The following is a 21,481-nucleotide window of genomic DNA, read 5'->3' as shown; positions in this document are numbered from 1 at the left end:
TGCCTTTTAGTAAAGTGTAGGCATTTTTTTTGTAGATACATCATATGCTCAGAATGTGCAAGATAGGTATGTGGTAAACAGTTCCTAGATAAGGAGGAACACTGACAAATACAGATGGTGAGGATGATACAGATGGTGAGGATTAGTTAAGTTTGTGGCATGTGTGTATAGGTGGAATTGGGCAGCAGAGATCAGGATGAACAGCTCTCCAGAGCACTCCTTGTGATTGATATGGTAGAAGACAACAAAGTGGTGACATCTACTCAGCGCCAAGTGATCGAGCCCTTCACAGAGCACTGGATCAACATCTATTCAAGTAACTCTGCGTTGCTCGCGATCAAATGATTCGATTTAATACTGGGGTGCACCAGACGAGAGAGGTGAGAACAGTAATCCATATGGGGGCCAGACCCGTGCCTTATACAAACAGCAATAGAATGTGTGCCGGCACAAAGCGCTTCTAGCGAAAATGCCTAGTATTCCGGCAGGTTGTAAGCTATTTCTTTTTCGCCATTCATAGCAATACAGCCAACAGTAAATTGTGTCTTCCAGATAAAGTCTTAGAGAACCTAATAAGATAAGAAGTGCCTGAATTTGAGATTGTGATAGAACAGGGCCAAATAAATTTAGACCAAACATAAGGAGATAGTTTGGTAAATTGTACGCTTACTACAGTTTTCCTTTGTTATATTCCCCAACTTGAGAACACTAGTGTGTGTATCGGAATCCTTGATGTTTATATACATTCAGTTTCGTGGAAGGGAAAGGCCTCTAAAACGCTTGTATTGTGTGGAGAAACGGGGTCTTCAAGCCCTTTCCATTTACCGCATATATCACGAGGAGTGTTCAGAAACATCATCACGTTGAAAGGTAAAATTTCACCGAACTATGTCTGCCGTTCGCCAATTACGCGAATCGCAAGACGCTTCTTGCCTTGTATAGCCGCCTATTGAGATCCCGAACCGATGACTCGGACATTTAAGAAAGTATACCATCCTTTACTTTATAAGCCCGCCAAAAATCTCTAAAATCTTCGGTATTCCAGATGTCCATGGATGGAGGTTTTCACTTTCACCTGATGGTGAAGTGGTTCACCTGATGGAAATGCCCGTTTGCCAACTCTAATATAATGAGATATAAGTAATTGGTGCTAAAATTATATCTTTTCCAGGTATTGGCGTCGTTCACGTGTTTGGTAGGTAAAGGATATTTCTTATGAACTGTATATTCCTTACGTCATACTTAGTTTCTGGACACTTATTAATGCTAAATATTGTGTTAATGATATATTTATTGTTTCTAAATTGTATTCCGTCACTATTTAGCACACTAGCATTCTTTGGCACTATAATATAAAGAAGACCGTTATATTTAAAAACCATATACCTTAGGGACCTTTTTAACGGCGTCTTTGATTTTATTCATCTACTCTTCAGGGCTTTTAAATCGTAAACCTCTTAGCTTCTCTTTAATTATTGGATTTTTTTTCATTTCACACCACTACTATACGCAATTGTTTCTGATCATCCATTAGATCATGCATTATCCATCGAGTCCAAAGCTTCCCAACCTTCAACCTTTAAAATCTTATGCATTTGTATCATACCAATACGTGATACTGAACCGATTTGCTGACATGTAATTAAGTATATACCTATGTGTTAATGCATCAATATTAGTTTCGGTAACAGCAGTAGCCGGGCGGCGACCTTCACAAAAATCGTCACAGAGCCGATTACATCCAACCTTGAAATCACTGAACCAGGAATACGTGGTGGTGCTTCTTCCCAAAATTAATGTGAGCCCCTGAGTTCACGCCAGTGCTAACGCGTTTGTTCCGGCACTAAAACTCAAAAGGCGTAGTCTCTGACATATGGAAGGCAGCCCTTGTCCATCTGATCCAAAAAAAGGAGTGTTCGGATCCGGCAAACTACAGGCCTATAACTATGCTCTCCACAATCATGGAGAGCATAATTAACCGCCACCTCTTGGTATGCCTAAAGGGTCACCAGTTGACCAACAACCGACAATTCGGCTTATGCCATGGACGGTCGGCAAGCGATCTGCTGGTATACCTAACAGATAGATGGGCGGCGTCTATCGAAAGCAAGGGAGAAACCCAGAATATAGCGAAGGCCTTAGACCGTGTATGGCACAAGGCGCTTCTCTCAAAACTTCCATGATTTGGGCTTTAAGATAGTTTATGTAAGTGGATCTCCAGCTTCCTCACTCGGCGCAACACACAGGTCGTTGTGGACGTTTATTGCTCGAACCCGAAGCCCCCGTACGCTGGAGTGCCCCAAGGCTGTGTGCTACCTCCTAAACTGATTCTTCTGCATGTCAATGATATGTTGGACATTGGGAGTACTGTTGATGCCGTGTACACGGGCCATGCAGGCCTCTCTCGGGAAATCGTCGACCAGTGCCGGGAGAAGCTTATGTCTTCTATCTAGTCGCGCGTTTACCACTAAAAATCCTCACTTGTCACCGCACTTCACACTCTTTAGCCACAGTTAAAGAAATAATCATGGTGCGTATATTTTCTCGAGTTAAATTCATTGCTATTCACGCTTATATTACAAACACTAACATGCAACCTTGTGTCGGAGTGTCCCAATTGCAAATAAAATAATAATTGTTCCAATAGCAAATACCAGTTTGATTTATTTTACTAATGGCAAGTCCAGAAACTTTCAGTATGGCTTTGTAATGGTTGTAAACTTAGATAGCAATTGATACATAATAAAATATTTTATTTATAACGTGTTTCATTGATTTGTGCAAACCTAGTAAATTCTATTTATGCACCTAGTAGTTTTATCATTGTAAGTACTATATATATTTATTTATTTACTATATATATGTATTTGCATTGCTACATTCTAGGTATATCTTGTATTGTATAAATTTACAAAAATTAGTAATTTTTTAATAACTTAAATCGTATTATAGCCCAATTATTAAATATTTGAGTATAAAAAATTCTAAGATTTTAAAGTAGAACAACACCAATGTACAATAATGTTAAAACGAGGAACAAACATAAACTTGTAATGCCTGCTACTCTGTTAAGTCGTGTTCAAATTTCGTTACACATTTACTCAGCAGTAACGACGTAAATGCATTTCTTTTGTACACTTACTGGAATATTGTTTTATCTATATCGCCCAATAAAATACCTACTTACTAACTCAATGTGCCGAGTAGTAGTAAAAAATTCTCTTAAATGATTCTTTAGGACCTAGGTTAAAAATAGTGCGAATAGCCTTCTGACAATACTATGAAAATAAATGAAGCAAACAAGCGGCGCCGTATATTAGTTAACTGTGCAATTTTTTTTAACCGCATATGCTGCAGAACTAAGCCTATTCGCCACCTTTAATATTTGGAATCAAGAGTAATGCCAATAAATATAGCAGATTCCATTGGTTTGACCACCTCTCCGTTTAATAAAATATTTGCATCTACATTTTTGCCATTTGGCGCAGTAAATTTAAATTATTTAGTTTTATTACTATTTCAATCTGAGACCCTGTAAGTCAAGCGATGTAGACAATTTTCCAGCGCTACTTCACAAGGGCTTGGACATATTAGTACCGCTTCTAGTCAGGATTATTTATTCCTACGGCAAGCAGAAAATATAATCCCTGCCAAGCTCTTAATCCTTTCCTTATGAGCCTGAAAGCCTCCTTTCTATTGAAGGTTATTGAGAAAGTTTTGGATAGGTCCAATATAAGACAGGATGCTGTAAGTCTAAAGCCCATTCACAATTCTCAACACGCCTACTGTAGAGGCATGTCTACAAAAACGGCTCTTCTACAACTTGTGGATGGAGTCGAGAAGGCGATACAAAACAAACAAATAGCACTCCGTGCGTTCCTTTGAGTGCGCTTTTGACAATACTCCGACTCCGATAAATAAAAACGTAGACGTATAGTAATGGGTAAGCTCAATGCTCTCAAATAGTAAAGCTCTAATCTCTCTTCATGGGCCAGCATTTGAGCTATAGTTTAGGTACTAGAGGTTGCCCACAAGGAGGCGTTATATCGCCACTCTTATGGACACTAGCAATAGATGAACTACTCAGTAAGCTGGCAGATCTCAGGATTGATGCACTGGGGTACGCAGATGACCTAGTCGTTATCGTCAGGGGTTTCTGCCAGATCCTACTAAGCTTAACATTGCAAAAGGAGGTAAACACCATCTCGCAGTGTGGTGCACAGCTAACAAACAAAAAACAAGAACTTACTGCGGTTCGTAAATGCGGCAGGGCTTGACGACGAGCTATTATAAGTATGAGTATTATAACTAGGACTAGAAAAATGGCAAACTCTCCAAGTAATAAAAATAAGTAGGTACTTACACGTTGTCAGATAGGGCATTGCCCTAAATAGTGATTTTCATTTTTATAACACTAGAAATGCTTGTAACTAATTCTAGTAGGCTTCACCAGATACATAATAGCTTTAAGGGTAAATGTATACACTTTTTTATTAAAGTCCCAGTCACTATTCAGGCATTATCTATAAATAAATTTAAATGTTTTATTATAAATGGCTCTGCCGTAAATTCTAGTATCCCACAGCTGATCTAAGTAGTCGGACAGCCTGGGACTACATTATGATTATTTTATAGCAATAACAATGCCAGTACAATATTGTATATTTTATAAAAAGAACGCTGGAAGAGTTGCTTCCGCCGCTTCTTCTCTCTCAGAGCGCCATTTGTTTCCGGAGCGGTGGTAGTATTACAAATCACATCAAAAAGAATTCTAAAGGAATTCATTTTGAGAAAATAGTTGGCTTTTTTCTTCGTCTTATAAAACTTTCCTTCTTTTACCTTTGAATATGAGTGAAGTGTCATGCGCAAACAATTGTATTTTGTGTTGTTTTCTACAAGGTTAGATAGATCATTTATATAAATTAGGAAGAGGAACGGTCTAAGAATAGACCCTTGTGGCACCGAGAGGGGTCCCAAAAGATCTCATGCCGTTCACATGGACCCCCTGAATTCTATTATTTAAAAATCAGATCAGGGAATCGAGCTTAGATCCTTACACCATAGTGACATAGATTCCTGACCAGCGTTGAATGTTGAACACAATCGAAAGCCTCAAATAAATCACAGAAGAAACCAATTGCAAAGTGAAAGCTTAAGCCTTTTACTAAGAGCCTGCAACATCGAAACAGGACGATAGCTATTCGTTAGTCAGAAGTGTGTCTGTATGACGTAAATTACTGAACTTATTATTATTACAGATATATCAGCAGTTTCTTTTTTCAATTCTAGAGATCTGAATGTTTTAATTATTTCGGCTCACGGCTGGGCTACAAAACTGAATTTGAAAATATGTTTACATTCATTAACTGACCCCGAAGATACAGTTTTAACTAGTTTCGAGGTCAGAGGTCAACCTCTTTTAATATCACTGCAAAACCGTTTTTCAATGTTCAATGTATTATTACAATTAGCGATAAAAAGATGTAAATAATTGGTATTATGTAATAAATATTGTACATTTAGTAATTTAAGTTATTTGCAGTGAGTGTAAAAGAAAATGAAATAAAGTATTAAAGTATTAACATTTTCCAAAAGAAGTGGCTCAGCAACACTTGGAGGAAACTCTGGCACGAGACTGAATTTGAATTTGACGAGTCAACATCTCCTCAGGATGCCTCGTGTAGACGCGATACACGTCGAATTGATTCCAATGAATGACGCCAAGTGTTAGCGGATTTACACTCAAGATAACTCAAAAAAAAAGAACTGGATTTCCGCAAAATAACGCCTAAATCAATAAAAGAGTGAGAGTCTCCTGATGGTAAGTGACGCCCGACCCCATAATCAAGAATTCATAATAAGTTCATAATACTTAAAAACTCTGGTAGTCAACAAATCCTTTGGTGTTATTTTAGCTTACTATGTCCGGGTCTGTATAATATCTGATGGTTGGCAGATTAGCGCAATGACTCTGGACCGCAAGTAAATATATGACGATGAAGTGCAACCAAAACATTTAAAGTTTTGACCATCCGACAAGCTCAATTTCAAATATTGTACGAAACTATTGACTTAAAAGAAAATAATATGTAATATATAATAATAAGAAAAATAGTATGCATTAGTTTCTCGAATTAAAAAATTAAATTAAGACCGACAGTCGCAATTGATGTCATATACTTCCTTTTCACCCGGAAGACGTCCACTGCAGGACAAAGTCCTCCTCCAAAGATCGCCATGACGATTGGTCCTGCGCTACCCTCATCCAACCTACTCCAGCGATCTTGACCAGATCGTCGGTCCATCATCATTTGGCTTCCAACACTGCTTCTTCCGGTACGTTGTCGGAATTCGAGGACTTTACTGCCCCAACAGGCATCTGTCCGTCGAGCTATGTGCCCTGCTCACTGCCACTTCAGTTTCGCAACCATTTGGGCTATGTCAGTGACTTTGGTAATATATAATAATAAAATGCTGTACCTATGCACAAAAATGTATTTATTCAATACAAACAAAAATGTAAAAATCAAATTTCAAAAATTAACCCTTTAAACATTAAAATTCATCGATGCTAAAAACTACGTCGGTAATTAAAAAACTGAAATTACAATACTGAGCATCATCTTAACATGATATCTATGTTCTTTCTTTTTTCATTACGAAACTTGCAAATCACTGTTGGATCAGGAACGTTAAGATTTTGATGAAATTTAAGATCCATTACTGTTTTTCAATGAATGGAATTATAAAGTATGTGTACCTAAATACGATAAAGATTTGATTTTTTTTTAAACTCACGTGGCAAACTGGTGGTGTAACATGGTGAATAGCAAAAATAAATTATTTTAAAAATTTACTTGCATAATTTATAGTGTTAGGCGTTTTGTTATAACTTCCGTTATTTTTTCGGCCATCGAATTTGAAAATCCTTCGCATTAATTATTGTCGAATGTATATAATATTAGCCTCTGAATTACATATAGCGTGCTTATCAAGATTTTCACAAAACTGTCTCTCTTGCCTTCTCCTTCTTTTTTTTATTAGAGAGGGCAAACGGGGAAGAGATTCACGTGGTGAAAAGTGCTAAGGCCTAATGGACATCCGAAACACCAGGGGTCAAGAAATGCGTTGCCGGCCTTTAATTTGGGAGTATGTCTTGAAGGTCTTTAAGTTTTCCTCGTTATTCCTTCTCCTTCGTTTATATAACATTCACAAGTCCATTATATCCGTAATCTGTCCTGATGATTCAGCTTTATGTGCAGTAAGTATGACATTTTTCTTCCTTTTTATAGTGCTTTTTGTCAATGAATCCTTTCGCTGAAGGCTTTCTATCACTCTAAAAATAAGTGGAAAAGTGATGAATAAATCTGGTTACGTCTTCCTCTCCAATATATCTTTGCAGTTATCTTAAATTTTGAAATTAAACTAGGATAGCCTTAGACAGCTAATCACATCCTTTTTCATTACTTTAAAGCAATTCTTGAGGATCTTTTGTTTTCTTTAATCATCTTTTTGTTTCTAGCTATTCCTTTCTTATTTTATGGAAAAGGATAACAAACGTGCGTACTGGTCACTGCTATTAAGTGATCACCGCCGCCCACATTCTCTTGCAAAAACAGAGGAATCAGAGGAGCGTTGCCGGCCTTTAACACAAGGAAGGTTATGCGCTTTTTTTGAAGGTACGAATGTCGTATCGTGCCAGAAACTCCGCACTGTGGAGGACCGTACACATCCATTGGGGATGATATCCTAATTTGTGCGTGTCATGCGACGGTGGAATTCGCCGGCAGGAATCAGGTGAAACAGCTGCTCGGAACACACCAAATGCAGTAGAAGACACACAATGAAGCGACGTCTCTACGCAACGCCAAGTGATCCAGCCTTTCACAGAGCACTGGGTCTCCGACAATTCGAGCTGCTACGGGGTTGCGCCAGACCAGAGATGACAGAAATACTCCAAATGTGGCCGGACCTGTGCTTTGTAGAGCGCTAGAATGTGGGCAGGCTTGAAGTATTGCCGTGCTCTATTTATGAGGCACAATTTCTTCGAAGCCAATTTGGTCTTATCCTCCAGATGACCGCGGAATTGGCAAACGTTCGAGACCCAGTATTCCGATACAAGGCGAGGCTGTAAGGGAAGTGTTGTCGAAGAGCGGTAATACGACAAATCCTTTCATCGTATTATCAGTCTGTCTTCCATTTATAAATGTATTTCCTTCGTTCATTGATAACATTTTATTTTTTCTTCTTAACAGTATTTTGATTTTGAATTATGTAGAGAGTAGAGAATTATTCGCACTCCATGAAAAATTAGAATCTCCTGTGGTAAATCCGACAAAATCATTCGACAAAAATGTATTAGAGTTATCGCCATGTCATCAAAATTAAGCTATGATTTATATTTATGATAACACTCTAATATATTAATTATGATAATTTAATTGAGTTAATACTTTCCGTTACGTCTGTGTTGATCAACGAGAATTTATTACCTACTATTTGCTTCTAGTAGTCCTTCAATATGAAGGCTTGTAGTAGTGTAAATAGGATAATGATTCAGAGTTACATTATCCTTTTCTATCATTAAAAATTAATGAATTTGATTAATTGTAATCCATGATTTTGCTGCTAAGAAATAACAGGTATGAATTCTCTATAAAATGCCTTTTGATGGGCTTAAATGTTCCTAACATTTACCATGTAATGTATTTTTTAAACTATCGAAAAGTAGAGATTTCAACGAACAGAAAGCACACAAACTTTTTCAAAAAATTTATATTTTGACGGTTGAATTTTCGATTGAAAATAAGGGTTCTTTTTACATATTTGAGTCAAAATAAGGTGAAAAAGTAAATATTTCAATTCAAATAAATAACAGTGCATTTGGGACATAAAAAGGAAAATTTTTACCAAATTTCGTGAAGACAATATTTTTTTTATAAATGATAAAAATAAAAAACCAAAAACTTGATTATTTTTATATTATTTTATAGTTTGAACGCGCTAATCTCTGGTACTACTGGTCCGATTTGAATGATTATTTCAGTCTTGGGTAGTCCATTTATCGAGGAAGGCTATAGGCTATGTTTTTTTATTTAAATTAGGGATCCGTAATAAAATTGCTATTTTGTAACACAAGGTGTAAAATCGAAAACCTATTTTTGCGTGCGCTGCAAAAACTATTGACAATAGAACAAAATGATGTACAGGCTATAATATAGGCAATATTTTATTACTTATAAAACTATCGCGTGAATTATACTTTATTTGGCAAAACAACGTTTGCCGGGTCAGCTAGTTATTTATATAACAAAATAAATTTGTCGCCATGACAACGCCGAAGCCGATCATAGATTAACGTAGAGACATGACAAAATATTGATGCTGCCTCTTGCGGGATGATCGAGGTAGAATATTTTAGGAAATGATGTATAAAAGTCGTTGTTGCAGTGAATGTAATACGAAATGTAATAATTTTAATAAACAAGTGCGTATATAGGTAACTGAACTATCAAACTACTAAAACAAGTTTTTGGGAAGTTAGCGGATGTAGACAGTGAGTGCTATTTGTTTACGTAGTAGTTTTTTCAGTAAATCCCTTGCTAACTGCACAAGAATAAATGGATCATTTTCGTCTCCTCCCATTACTTTATTGTAATAAACCCTCAACAAAAAGAAATTCATAAATAATATAAGATACAAAAAACAATAATTGTAATCTTAAAACTTTTTGGGAGCCGTCGTTAGTAAAATTGTAAAAATGGGACCCTTACGGTATACCTTTCGGTTTTGTTTTGGTGTCTGTGTGTTTTATATTTTTTTGTGTATAAATAATTAATATCATCAATGTGGCTATATTTTATAATCAATATTAAATTATTTTATTTTATAAAAGCAATGACACATTATCCACCTAATTTCAATGCAGTTTTACTACATGAACTCATGAATGAATCGTAATTTAGGCATAAATCACGGTGTACGGTAAAAAATCATATCTAATGAATTAACTAACTGTATTTTTTCTATACAAATACGAAGCTATTAGCAAATTAGAGTCATCTCTTTTTCGCTTGCGATAATTGCATTTACTACTTCTTTGACGTGTAATAATCGTAATGTAGTGTGCTATTGAAATGTTAAATTATTCATGTGTGCGTTAGTGTATCATTTTCAAACACGGAATATTGTCTACGTAACCTATCTATACTTTTAAATATCATTGAACATTCTGAAGTCATTCGATGCAGTATATTTTTTTGATTCGAATTATGTATAATAAGTCGGTAATCGACAACGTCGCACGAGTTGCACATACTATTTAGTATCACAAATGCGACGATTTATGTATTATTTCCGACTCCATATTCGTTTTTAAACTTTTGTAACATAAATTATAATTCTATTTATTAAATTAACACTTCAACCTCAATTGAGTTTTGATATTTCGATTGTTTTTTTTTGTTATTATTTTATTTATTTTAGCAATTTTATCTAAATTTGCGGGTGCCAGGAATAATTTGCGTGCGACAAGTAAACTTTTCGCACTCAAACAACAGTTTCATTTACGAAAAAATTACGCGTAATTTTAAAATGGGCAACGACTCTTCAACCGCAACAGCGAGTGCCAAGATACTACTTTTCCCGCATGAGTAATACAAATCGCATTTTTCGAGATACGACAAGATCGCTTTCCAGCATCGATATGTAGACACAATAATTCAATTAAATTCAATTTATCGCGCAACAGGTACGTGCAACAGGTTGCATGGCGTGCCATCGGTTTTAACAATATCATCTGACCACGTCGCAATGCGCCCATCGAAGATTTTAGTGCGCGTGTTATCGCGTTTAGCTTTTATGAGATTAGTGGGAACAGGGATACTGAGGAGTCGCCTGGTGGTAAATAATCACCGCGCCCATAACTTGTAATAGCAAAGAAATCCCACGATCATCTTCGCGGCCATTTAGGTTATACGCGTTTTTTAAGGTACCATGTCTTATCGATATCACTAGGACTCGATGTTAGTAATCACATGTCAAGAGATATTATTAAAGAAAATTTTGAAAGATAATTCAATTTACGCGTGAAACAGTTTCTTAATTATTAATTTGCAAGTACGTAGCATTGTTCAATTTAAGCCGTGCGTCACATTGAGAGGTTAACGGTTCACAACCGGGCATTGTTTCACATTAAGATCAACTACCACCTACTCAGTCTGTTAACCTCGAATCGTGTTGAATCAAACAGTGACAGAACATTTTTTACTAGCTACTGTCCGCGACGTCGTCCGCGTGGAGTCTATAAGCAGCATAAAATACTATGTCTGCTTCTATGTTGTCCCAACCTCTTGTCAAAAATTTTAATTAAATCTATTTAGGTAGTATTACTATTCTGAAAAATTCAAAAATTAAAAAAATACTGTATAAGTAGTTCCAATTCAAATTTATATATATAATATACTAGCTGACCTGACAGACGCTGTTCCATAGATAATTAAAGAAATGCTGTTTTATAGGAATTTGCCAATGACGTTCTCTACATAGATTTTGCCAATAATATTTCCAAACATCAAGAGTTATTTCGTAAAAATGCTCCCTGTTGTTATTATGAAATTGTTTCACAGCAGAACCGTCAAACCGTGCGTCAATAAATTCTCTCACAGAAAATATGTCCATACAAAACAAATATTGGAAATAAAAATAATTATGGGCCCCAAATCGAAATAAAAACTATCCTATCTCTCAAGTTGGACTAAACTGCACTCCATGAAGTAATCCCCATTTAAATCCCTTCATTAGTTTAGGAGTCCATCGCGGACAAACAACGTGTCACGTAATTTATATATATTAAGATATGTTCATATTTTTAACATTAATATTAACAAGAGGTCGATACAACATTTTAGATGATAGACACGGAATATCGCGGGCAACAGCTAGTTAAATTATTACAAACTAGGCATAGGGTGTACTATGGGTACAAGACAACGACATATTTAATACAATATACTTACTTGAACATACATAAATACATATAAACATCCATGACTCGGAAACAAACATCCATATTCATCATATAAATGATTGCACCTACCGGGATTCGAACCGGGACCTTTAGCTTAGTAGTCAGTGTCACTAACCATTCGACTATATGTGTCGTCGGGTATAATGAACCTCTTAATCTTTATGGAGGAGCCTTGTGACAAATAGACATCATAGGGTCCTGATTACATAAAAGACACGCTTAAGATGATATAAAAAACCCTGAAAAAAGAATGAATAAAAAATTGCATATTGTATAAACTATAACTTTTAATGGTACCAATGTAAACAATTTTTTTACGAGTATAATAACTTACATATATGCAAATAGCTTTGGAGGCACTGTACTTAAATAATTTGTTTTATATTGTGACTATTTGATCGCAGATTTAGTATACATTACATATTATCTTATCAGTACTTAATATATTTATAAAACTCGGCATTAAAATTTTAGGTCTGACAGTATAAACAATATGTTATGTTTTTAAAGTGATAACCCTCACTTCTAGGATTAATACACAAATAAAATTTGAAAAACAAAATTTTATGAACGATGAGGGATTCGCCCCCACGAACTCCGGCGTTCCGTGCCGGTGCTCTAACCAACTGAGCTAACCTGAGAGTTGAACAAAGCAAACAGAATTTTATAGCGAGGCGGTACTCGAACGGTTAGCTCAGTTGGTTAGAGCACCGGCACGGAACGCCGGAGTTCGTGGGGGCGAATCCCTCATCGTTCGTAAAATTTTGTTTTTCAAATTTTATTTGTGTCTGACAGTATTCTATACATAATAATAATACAAAATATAATATAAAAAAATTAATGCTATGAATTTCGCAAACAAACAATAAAACCAATAGCAATAACATTTTGGAGAGAATCAAAATAAGTGCAATGTGCAATGACGTTCTATACATAATATAGACATTGCACCTCATACAAAAACAAAGTTGAAATATGGCACACGCCACAAATGACACCATAATAACCTTTGACAGCTATCTATGGTCTATACATTTCTCCGTTTACTCAGTTGTTTAAAATATTATCGGTCAATAGGCAGCAATGTAAACACTATTTCAGTTTCAGCTGCGTATTTTGAATTTAGAACCCGATTGTCCCATTCTGACAAGCGGGTCTTGTCTGGGGACTTGTCAATAATATTGTACCTGTTATTAGATTACTTCCGCATTTTGCACATCAATCTTATATAAATAAAATAACCGTACCGATAATAACTCACAGCATCTTTTTTTGAGTCGTTAATGTATTATTTAAGCACCTTTTATAGCACAATTAGGCTTGTTGATTGACACACAGCTGACACACGAATAAGGAGAAAAGTGTGCTTACATTGTCTTTAAGCACACTTTTGCCGTTCCGTTATCAGAATGCGAATGATATGTCCATATGTATAGAATGTCATTGGCAATAAAATAGCTGTCAGTTTTCACACTCATAATCAGTTCTCTGATATCATTCGAAATTTGATGTTTTAGTTCATATTATGTCGTAGGATATATCTAAAACTTTTTTATGTTACATATCATAATAAAGTAAGTGAACCCACGAGGAATCACATAAGTGTTGCCAGCCTGTCTGTTACTCTTATTTATGAGTTTGTGTGTCTGTGTTCAAAGTTTACAAGAGTTGGAAAGTGTGAGAGTGATATTTAAAGAAGAGTGAATGCAGGAAACATGGTGAATGGAGCTTTGCACTCCTTTGTGAGCAGTACAAGATATCCTCTTCCTCAATTGGACGTAATTCCAGAAAAACGTTCCAAACCACAATAATTACGAAACTGAGATAAGAAACACAAACACAAAACTGGTTACGTGATTCATATTAACGGACTGACAAAAAATGGCAGCCCTACTGTCACTCTTTAAATGACATCATGACTTAGTAGCTCAACCCTTAGTAGATGGAATACACTAATATTTATAAAGCTTTAGACACGAATTCCTTAAAATGGGATGTTTGTGGCTTGGAACGTTTTTCAGGAACTACGTCCAATTATCCTACAAAATAATACACACTGCTACCAACACACTAGAATTCAATGAATAATATTATACAAATCAATATATAGCTTTTTATTCACTTTTTAATTTGTTATACAAAAAAAATATATCGTAAATGAGTCGAAAGATAAATCTTTTGTGCTTTCGATAAGTTTGAGATTTTACCAATTAAATATCAAAGATATTAGAGAAATATCTATATGCTTTACATAGCTTTGTTGCAACAAATCATATGTTTTAATTAACATTGAAAGATTTGATTAAATAGAATAATAAATTGATTTACTGGAAACCCAAGTGCTGGCAGCTATTTCGGTCAACGGATCAGCCTTGCTATCCAACGGGGTAATGCTGCCAGTATTCTTGGTACGCTTCCACGTAATGATAGTTTTAATTTTATGTAGTCGTAGTATTGTAAATATAGTTATAAGATTTGTTTTGATTAAATAATGACCTTTACATGTTGCTTACTAATTTAAAAATATAATCAAGATGAATGTGGGATATTAGTAACTGAGCGAAGCTGAGCAGAGCTCCCACCGGCTGACTCCGATTGATTTCTGTGTTAAATAATTTCTCGGCCATTTCTGGACCGATTTAAAAAAAAATTGAACTCATAGAAAGCTTTCGAAATTTTCTAGGTTATTGTCGAGACAGAATTTTGAATTTCGACTTGATTCAATTATTATAATTAAAAACAAACATGATTTACAAATTATTCTAAATTAGCACGCGCTATTTATATTTATTTAAAAATTGAGCCAATTGATCAAATCACAATAAGTTTTAAACACTTTGTAACACTGCTATCAATCGAGAGTGATTCGACTGCCAGGTTTTTAGTCATTAAATTTGCAAATCAGCACTAGTTTCTCATGTGACCAAATAAGGCGCTAATTCCTCATGTTTAAATATGGCGCCAAATTCCAAAAGATTCATTTTATTGTTTTTGTTTGGGTTATTTTTCTTTTGTTTTTGTACACAGACTTAGTTTACCTCGCTTCGCTCAAATATAGGCCGCAGCGAAGCGGTACGACGAGCGATTGCGGCATCTTAGTATTATAAGAAGTTGAAAATTCATAGTATACTTATTGGGTTGGGTATTGTATATTTATTAATATTTAGTAATTAATACTTTAAAAAGGATTAATAATTATAAGTGATTTTTAGTTACAGTAAAAACAAATATTATTTATTTAACCTGATGTTTCACATCACTGGATAAACAGCCTTTCTAAAAGTATTTTATTGAACTATGCGGCACTCAGGTTTATCAAAGAAAATAATAAACTGAACTCGAATAGACAATAGTGTTAATTTAATTCTAAAGGAAAACAAAGAATTTATTAAGTTGTTGCAACAAGTATATGTAATTGACCTCAACATTAACAATAATTTTATGATAATCAAAACTCCTATACAATCTGAACACTTGCAATTTTTAAACACGGACAAGTAAAAAGAGAATTACACCGCGCCGTGATATTAGCAAGTGAGGCAACTTTAAAGCTAGTGTGTGTGTGTGGTTACGAGTGATACCACTACTTATCACAATTTTTTCTCCCTTAATTAGTCATATATGGCCACAATTACTTTTCATGTTCCGTAGTATTGTTTTTACACGTTTTCACAACGCACGATGACATTTTTAAAATATTTTATTGAGACGCAAACTGATCTATCACAGACGATATCAATTCCCATAATGGCCGCTTATTGGCCTGTAGTAATGTAAGTGTGTGCGTGGGGCTATGTATTTACACGTTAATCGGCTTGTTTTGGTGCTACACTGTTACACTGTCAGGTGACACGGAGTCCTTATTTTTTTACTAGTCCGTGTGTTCAAATAGATAAATGTGTATAAAAGAAATATTCTAACGTTATTGCGTGGTAAATGTAAGCATTTTCTACAATAGAGAAAAATTCTGTCAAAAATATTCATATAAATTAAGACATCATAATTCTAAATTAAAAAATATATATTTATGCTCTCTATAATAACATTAATCTTAAGCTGAATAAATCAAATAATAATATGGTGAAATCTTAGATTTATGATTCGTCTCCGCTGCGCTCCAACTAGATAGCGCAGGCATTGTCATAAAGTGCGGCAGCTAATACTACGTCCGTAGGCGTACTCGAGCCAGTCTCGTGACGAAAAATGTGTGACGTTGTGACAATGGTCTGTTCTGTCAAATTTTTAATTAATTTCAATGTTAAATAACATTAACCGTATGATACAAAATTTGAAAGATGCCATTGAGTTTAAAGAGCACCACGCACACAAGCAACTAATAGTAGCCGAAATGAAAAAGCTATTGTTCTTAGGTAATGTGGTATCTAGTTGTACCGCAGCGGGGATCAATCCTTAGTCTAAGAGATGTTTAACTTTTCTGCATAAAATTATATGCAATCGAACACATGTGAAAAGGGTTAAGGTCATATAGCTAAAAATGTTTGTGGTTAAAGGTTAGGTACTATAAAAAAAATACGGGTTTCACTCCGGGAGTGCAGGAAAAAGTGAATATAAAAGTACTAGCATTTACGTGAAAAATGACAATCTATATTACATAAAAAATTTAACTCTTCAGAACTATTACAAATTTTTTTACATTAAAAAGTTAATATATAAACTGTATAAAACAGTTATAAACTGTAAAAATACTTCAGGGCTGAGATTCGATCCCTCGACCTCGCGGCTACGCAATCACAATGATTGAATCACTGGTCCAATGACCGTAAAGTTGAAATAGCCGAACTATAATTAGAAGCATAAATCTTTCATCCATCATTTCAACGAGTGTTTTACGAATTTTTGATCAGGCCACGTGTCCTGACGCAAGTTTAAAATTTTATACCCATCCCAAGAAAAGTGCTCAATACCGCTAGTTAATTAATGATACCACAGATTGGGAATGGAACACCACCACTTAAATATTTTATTGAAATAAGTATACCGTATATATCACCCGTATGTATGTTCTATGATTTTGCGTAGTTTAGGAGATAATAGTTTTTTTTCCCCTTTTTTCCGCTTTTTTCTCCTAATTGTGGTTTATGACTTTTTTCTAATTTTTTTGAACACTTTTAGTTAATTTTATTGTTGATAATTATTAACTACAGTTGCAATAACCACATAAGAAACTATGAATAGTTTAGACAATGCGGAACTAGTTTAGAATTGAGTCGTAGCTTCAAGATAACTGCTCCAGCTAAATTCATGAAAATGTTCAAGGTATCAAAACATAAAATAAAATGGGGAACCTATGGCTTCTAACTATTTTTAAAAATTTCCCAGAACATTGGCCAATAAAATGAGCCAAAATCAAATTTTAGCTTTGGACGCAACTTCTCGGCCACCCAGTATATAAATAGCCTTAACAAACTGTTTGTCTAGTGAGGGTAAACAGATAATTTTTATTAAGGTTTAATTTTAATATATTGTCCATCATAATAAAACCTCATAAAATAATTTTATAGAGAGCATAAACACAAATATAAAATTACATAATATAAAACCTTTGTGGCATTCAATCGCCAGGAATGTACCACCCAAAACCAGAAAACAACATCACTTAAGAGATGCAGAAGTTTCTACGAGAGCAAAAAGTCCTTTAGGCACTGGGGTAGAGGTAATGTTTTCACTGATCTACCTTTTATAAATTGTAAGATTGCATCTCGACACACATTTTGTAGGGTTTTCACTGAAATAACAATTCACATTATTTACAATCAAAAGGCAGAACACAAAGCTTACAATAATTTATCATATTTTTAATTTGATATAGTTCCTGAAAAACGGTCCAAGCCACGAACATCACATTTGAAGGAATTCGTGTGTATTGTGGTTTGGAATGTTTTTCTGGCATTATACCCAAGTATAGAGAGAATGGTGAAACAAAACCTGATAAACAATTTATCAGTTGTTATTTTAATTATATGGTGCATATAATGTAGCTGTGCAGATAACGTAGTCATAAATATATAAGAGTGGTTTAAAGATTTTCATATTTAATTAACACACCAAATGTTAACTAAACAACAGATACAAATAACTTTGGCATGCATGTTTTTTTTTTATGGAATAGGAGGACAAACGAGCGTACGGGTCACCTGGTGTTAAGTGATCACCGCCGCCCACATTCTCTTGCAACACCAGAGGAATCACAAGAGCGTTGCCGGCCTTTAAGGAAGGTGTACGCGCTTTTTTTGAAGGTACCCATGTCGTATTGTCCCGGAAACACCGCACAAGGAAGCTCATTCCATAGCTTTGTAGTACGAGGGAGAAAGCTCCTTGAAAACCGCACTGTAGAGGACCGCCACACATCCAGATGGTGGGGATGAAATCCTATCTTGTGGCGTGTCGTGCGAAGGTGGAATTCGGCGGCAGGAATCAGGTTAAACAGCTCTTCGGAACACTCCCCGTGATAGATGCGGTAGAAGACACACAATGAAGCGACTCTCTACGCAACGCCAAGAGATCCAGCCGTTCACAGAGCACTGAGTCCCCGACAATTCGAGCTGCTCTACGTTGCACGCGGTCAAATGGATCGAGCTGATACTGGGGTGCGCCAGACCAGAGATAACAGCAATACTCCATGTGTCGCCGGACCTGCGCTTTGTAGAGCGTTAGAATGTGGGCCGGCTTGAAGTATTGCCGTGCTCTATTGATGACGCCCAGCTTCTTCGAAGCCAATTTGGCTTTGCCCTCCAGATGGCCACGGAATTGGCAATCGCTCTAGATTTCGAGACCCAGTAATCCGATACTAGGCGCGGCTTTAAGAGAAGTGTTCTCAAAAAGCGGTGATACGACAAATGGGGTTTTTTTAGTGGTAAACGCGCAAACTTGAGTCTTCTGGGGGTTAAATTGGACAAGGTTCAATTTACCCCATTCCGCGACTTTCTCTAAAGAGGACTCGATAGAAGACACAAGTTTCTCCCGGCACTGGTCGACGATTTCCCGAGAGAGACCTGCATGGCCCGTGTATACGGCATCACCAGTGCTGTCGTCCGCATAGCAATGTATGTTGGAGGTGTCCAACATATCATTGATATGCAGAAGAAACAGCGTAGGAGATAGCACACAGCCTTGGGGCACTCCAGCATTCACGGGCTTCGGGTTCGAGCAATATCCGTCGACAACGACCTGTATGCTACGCCCAGTGAGGAAGCTGGAAGTCCACTTGCACAAGCTCTCGGGAAGCCCAAATGATGGAAGTTTTGAGAGGAGCGCCTTGTGCCATACACGATCAAAGGCCTTCGCTATATCCAGGCTAACTGCCGGCCTTCCCCCTTGCTTTCAATAGCCACCGCCCATCTATGTGTTAGGTATACCAGAAGATCACCTGCCGACCGTCCATGGCGAAAGCCGTACTGTCGGTCGTTGATCAACTGGTGACCCTCTAGGTATACTAAAAGCTGGCGGCTGTGCACTTTTATTGTTCTCTCTATCAAATTTAAATATTTTTATTCAAAATAGGATTTAAAATCACTTATTTATCGTCAAAAACTACCACCCATTCAAGAGAGACTGCCTCAGACCTGAGAATCTATATATCATCAGAACTTATTATACACATTATGGTAAATGGACGTTGAGCCTGGAATTACCTAGATTTTGTTTTATTAGTGTAAATAATCTGACAAAGAATTATTGATACCGAATCCAATCCAAACTTACTGGCAGTAGGTACTTTAACCTACCATAATCGGTAAGTACCCCTGCGCCGCGGTATGCCATAGATGGGCGCGATTTTGGCGCAGCGGCCTGTCAATGCATATTATTTTATGTGTATTAATAGATTGTGATTGTTTGCAAAACTAACCTTTGTACCTATTTCTACAATAATAATTGTCAAGTGTTATATGAATAATAATAATGATTTTACTTCAATCAATTAATATTTATTAAATGCCTAATCTTAATACAAGTAATGCAATATTCATAGAGTCATGACGATTTTTAATAAACTATGAATGAGTGAATGTTGTCACATTTTATCTCATAAGAAAATTGTATGAATGTAAACATTGTCTTTGTATGATATGAGGCATAAGTAGGTAGGTATATAGGACATAAGTCTATTTAAATTGATACCATAATAATTGTATCAGTCTGATTTCAGTATAGAGAGAGATATATATAATAGTATAATCATAACTTATATAATTTCAGCAATACCCTTACCTCCATATAGCTGTATGATTCTAACTTGTTTTGTTGTTCCATATACATCAACAACTGCATGCAATGGTCCTCTTTTATATGGTATTGCTTTTGTACATGGACCCTGCTCTTCACCATTAATAATAAAATGCATTTCGGCTAAGTCAGGATCATCCTTACTTTTCTTTGGACATGGTATAAACATAACTCCTATGCGACTGCCAGCATCCATTGGGAGAATTCCTTGAGGAGTGCCATTTATTGATACAGTCTGTGGTTTTAATGTCGATTTAGACACATAGCCTCGCGGTGTATGAACATTATGTGCATCTCCTAGAATTGATACTCTTGGTTCACTATCTCTTCGTCCACTTGCACCTTGATTTATAAGTTCTATTAGAACATTGTTTTGAGATTTAGAAATAGGAAATATCCAAGACATTCCTGTGTTGGCAAGATCTGGCAGTGCGTATTGTGGTAAGCCTTTATCTCCAAGAGCGGTTGTTTGAGGATCAAGTAACGTTAGCCCTAGGCGCATGTGTCCACTCCAACCGCGCTCAGTCTTTTCTATCTCCACTAAAAATATTTCACCAGGTAATAGTGGCTTTTCACTAAACGTTAATCCATGAGCAAAGCTGGCTTTTCGATAGGCAACTGTATTATCTTCAAATAAAATTATATTTGAACCATGATAATGGTGAAATCTTGATAGCATTATAGACAACATCACTAAGGCTTTCTTTGTTCCGGTTTAGTAAAAATAGTTAAAAGCTTTACGCTGCTTTAACACTTAATTTATTTAAAAAGCTCTATTATTGTTTTTATTGTATCTATTATTTTTATTTTATCTCTATAAAATCTCGTCTTTCACTCAACAATTATTGTGTATGACATAAGACATTGACATTTGACACTAGTGAATGATTGTGAATTAAGGTTTTTGAAGTTTACTAATTAGATCTCTTCTTGTTTTATTGGCTCCTCGTGCTGAGCGTTCGAGCCTTGTCAAGTTTTATAAAAATGAGAAAACTTGCTCAAAATCAAAATGTTGAAAAACGTAACGAAAGTTTGTCTATACGCTACTGTGTTGTAAGTATCTATCTGTATATGAGTTGGGCTCACCGCAGTAAAGGAGGAATGACAACGTGCTTGTCCCACCACCCAGCTGGTCGCCCCGTACTTCCATGGGCCTGGATCATAATCAGGAAACCACGTCTCTTTTGGGCGCGTGAGATCACCTCACGC

At 35.9% G+C, this 21,481-nt stretch overlaps 1 protein-coding gene across 1 annotated transcript; it reads right to left on the bottom strand.

Moving 5' to 3' along the window:
- Positions 1–12,295: 12,295 nt before the first annotated feature.
- Positions 12,296–21,106, bottom strand: LOC126977848 (neuralized-like protein 2). The gene is made up of 2 exons (XM_050826484.1): positions 20,258–21,106; positions 12,296–17,774 (listed from the first exon to the last, which is right to left on the bottom strand). The coding sequence occupies exons 1-2, from the start codon at positions 20,961–20,963 to the stop codon at positions 17,665–17,667; spliced, it is 816 nt and encodes a 271-aa protein (XP_050682441.1). The 5' UTR covers positions 20,964–21,106; the 3' UTR covers positions 12,296–17,664.
- Positions 21,107–21,481: the final 375 nt, after the last annotated feature.

The sequence above is a fragment of the Leptidea sinapis genome, chromosome 46, assembly GCF_905404315.1.
Source record: "Leptidea sinapis chromosome 46, ilLepSina1.1, whole genome shotgun sequence".
In the NCBI taxonomy this organism is placed as follows: domain Eukaryota; kingdom Metazoa; phylum Arthropoda; class Insecta; order Lepidoptera; family Pieridae; genus Leptidea; species Leptidea sinapis.
This window is presented reverse-complemented; position numbering and strand designations above follow the sequence as displayed.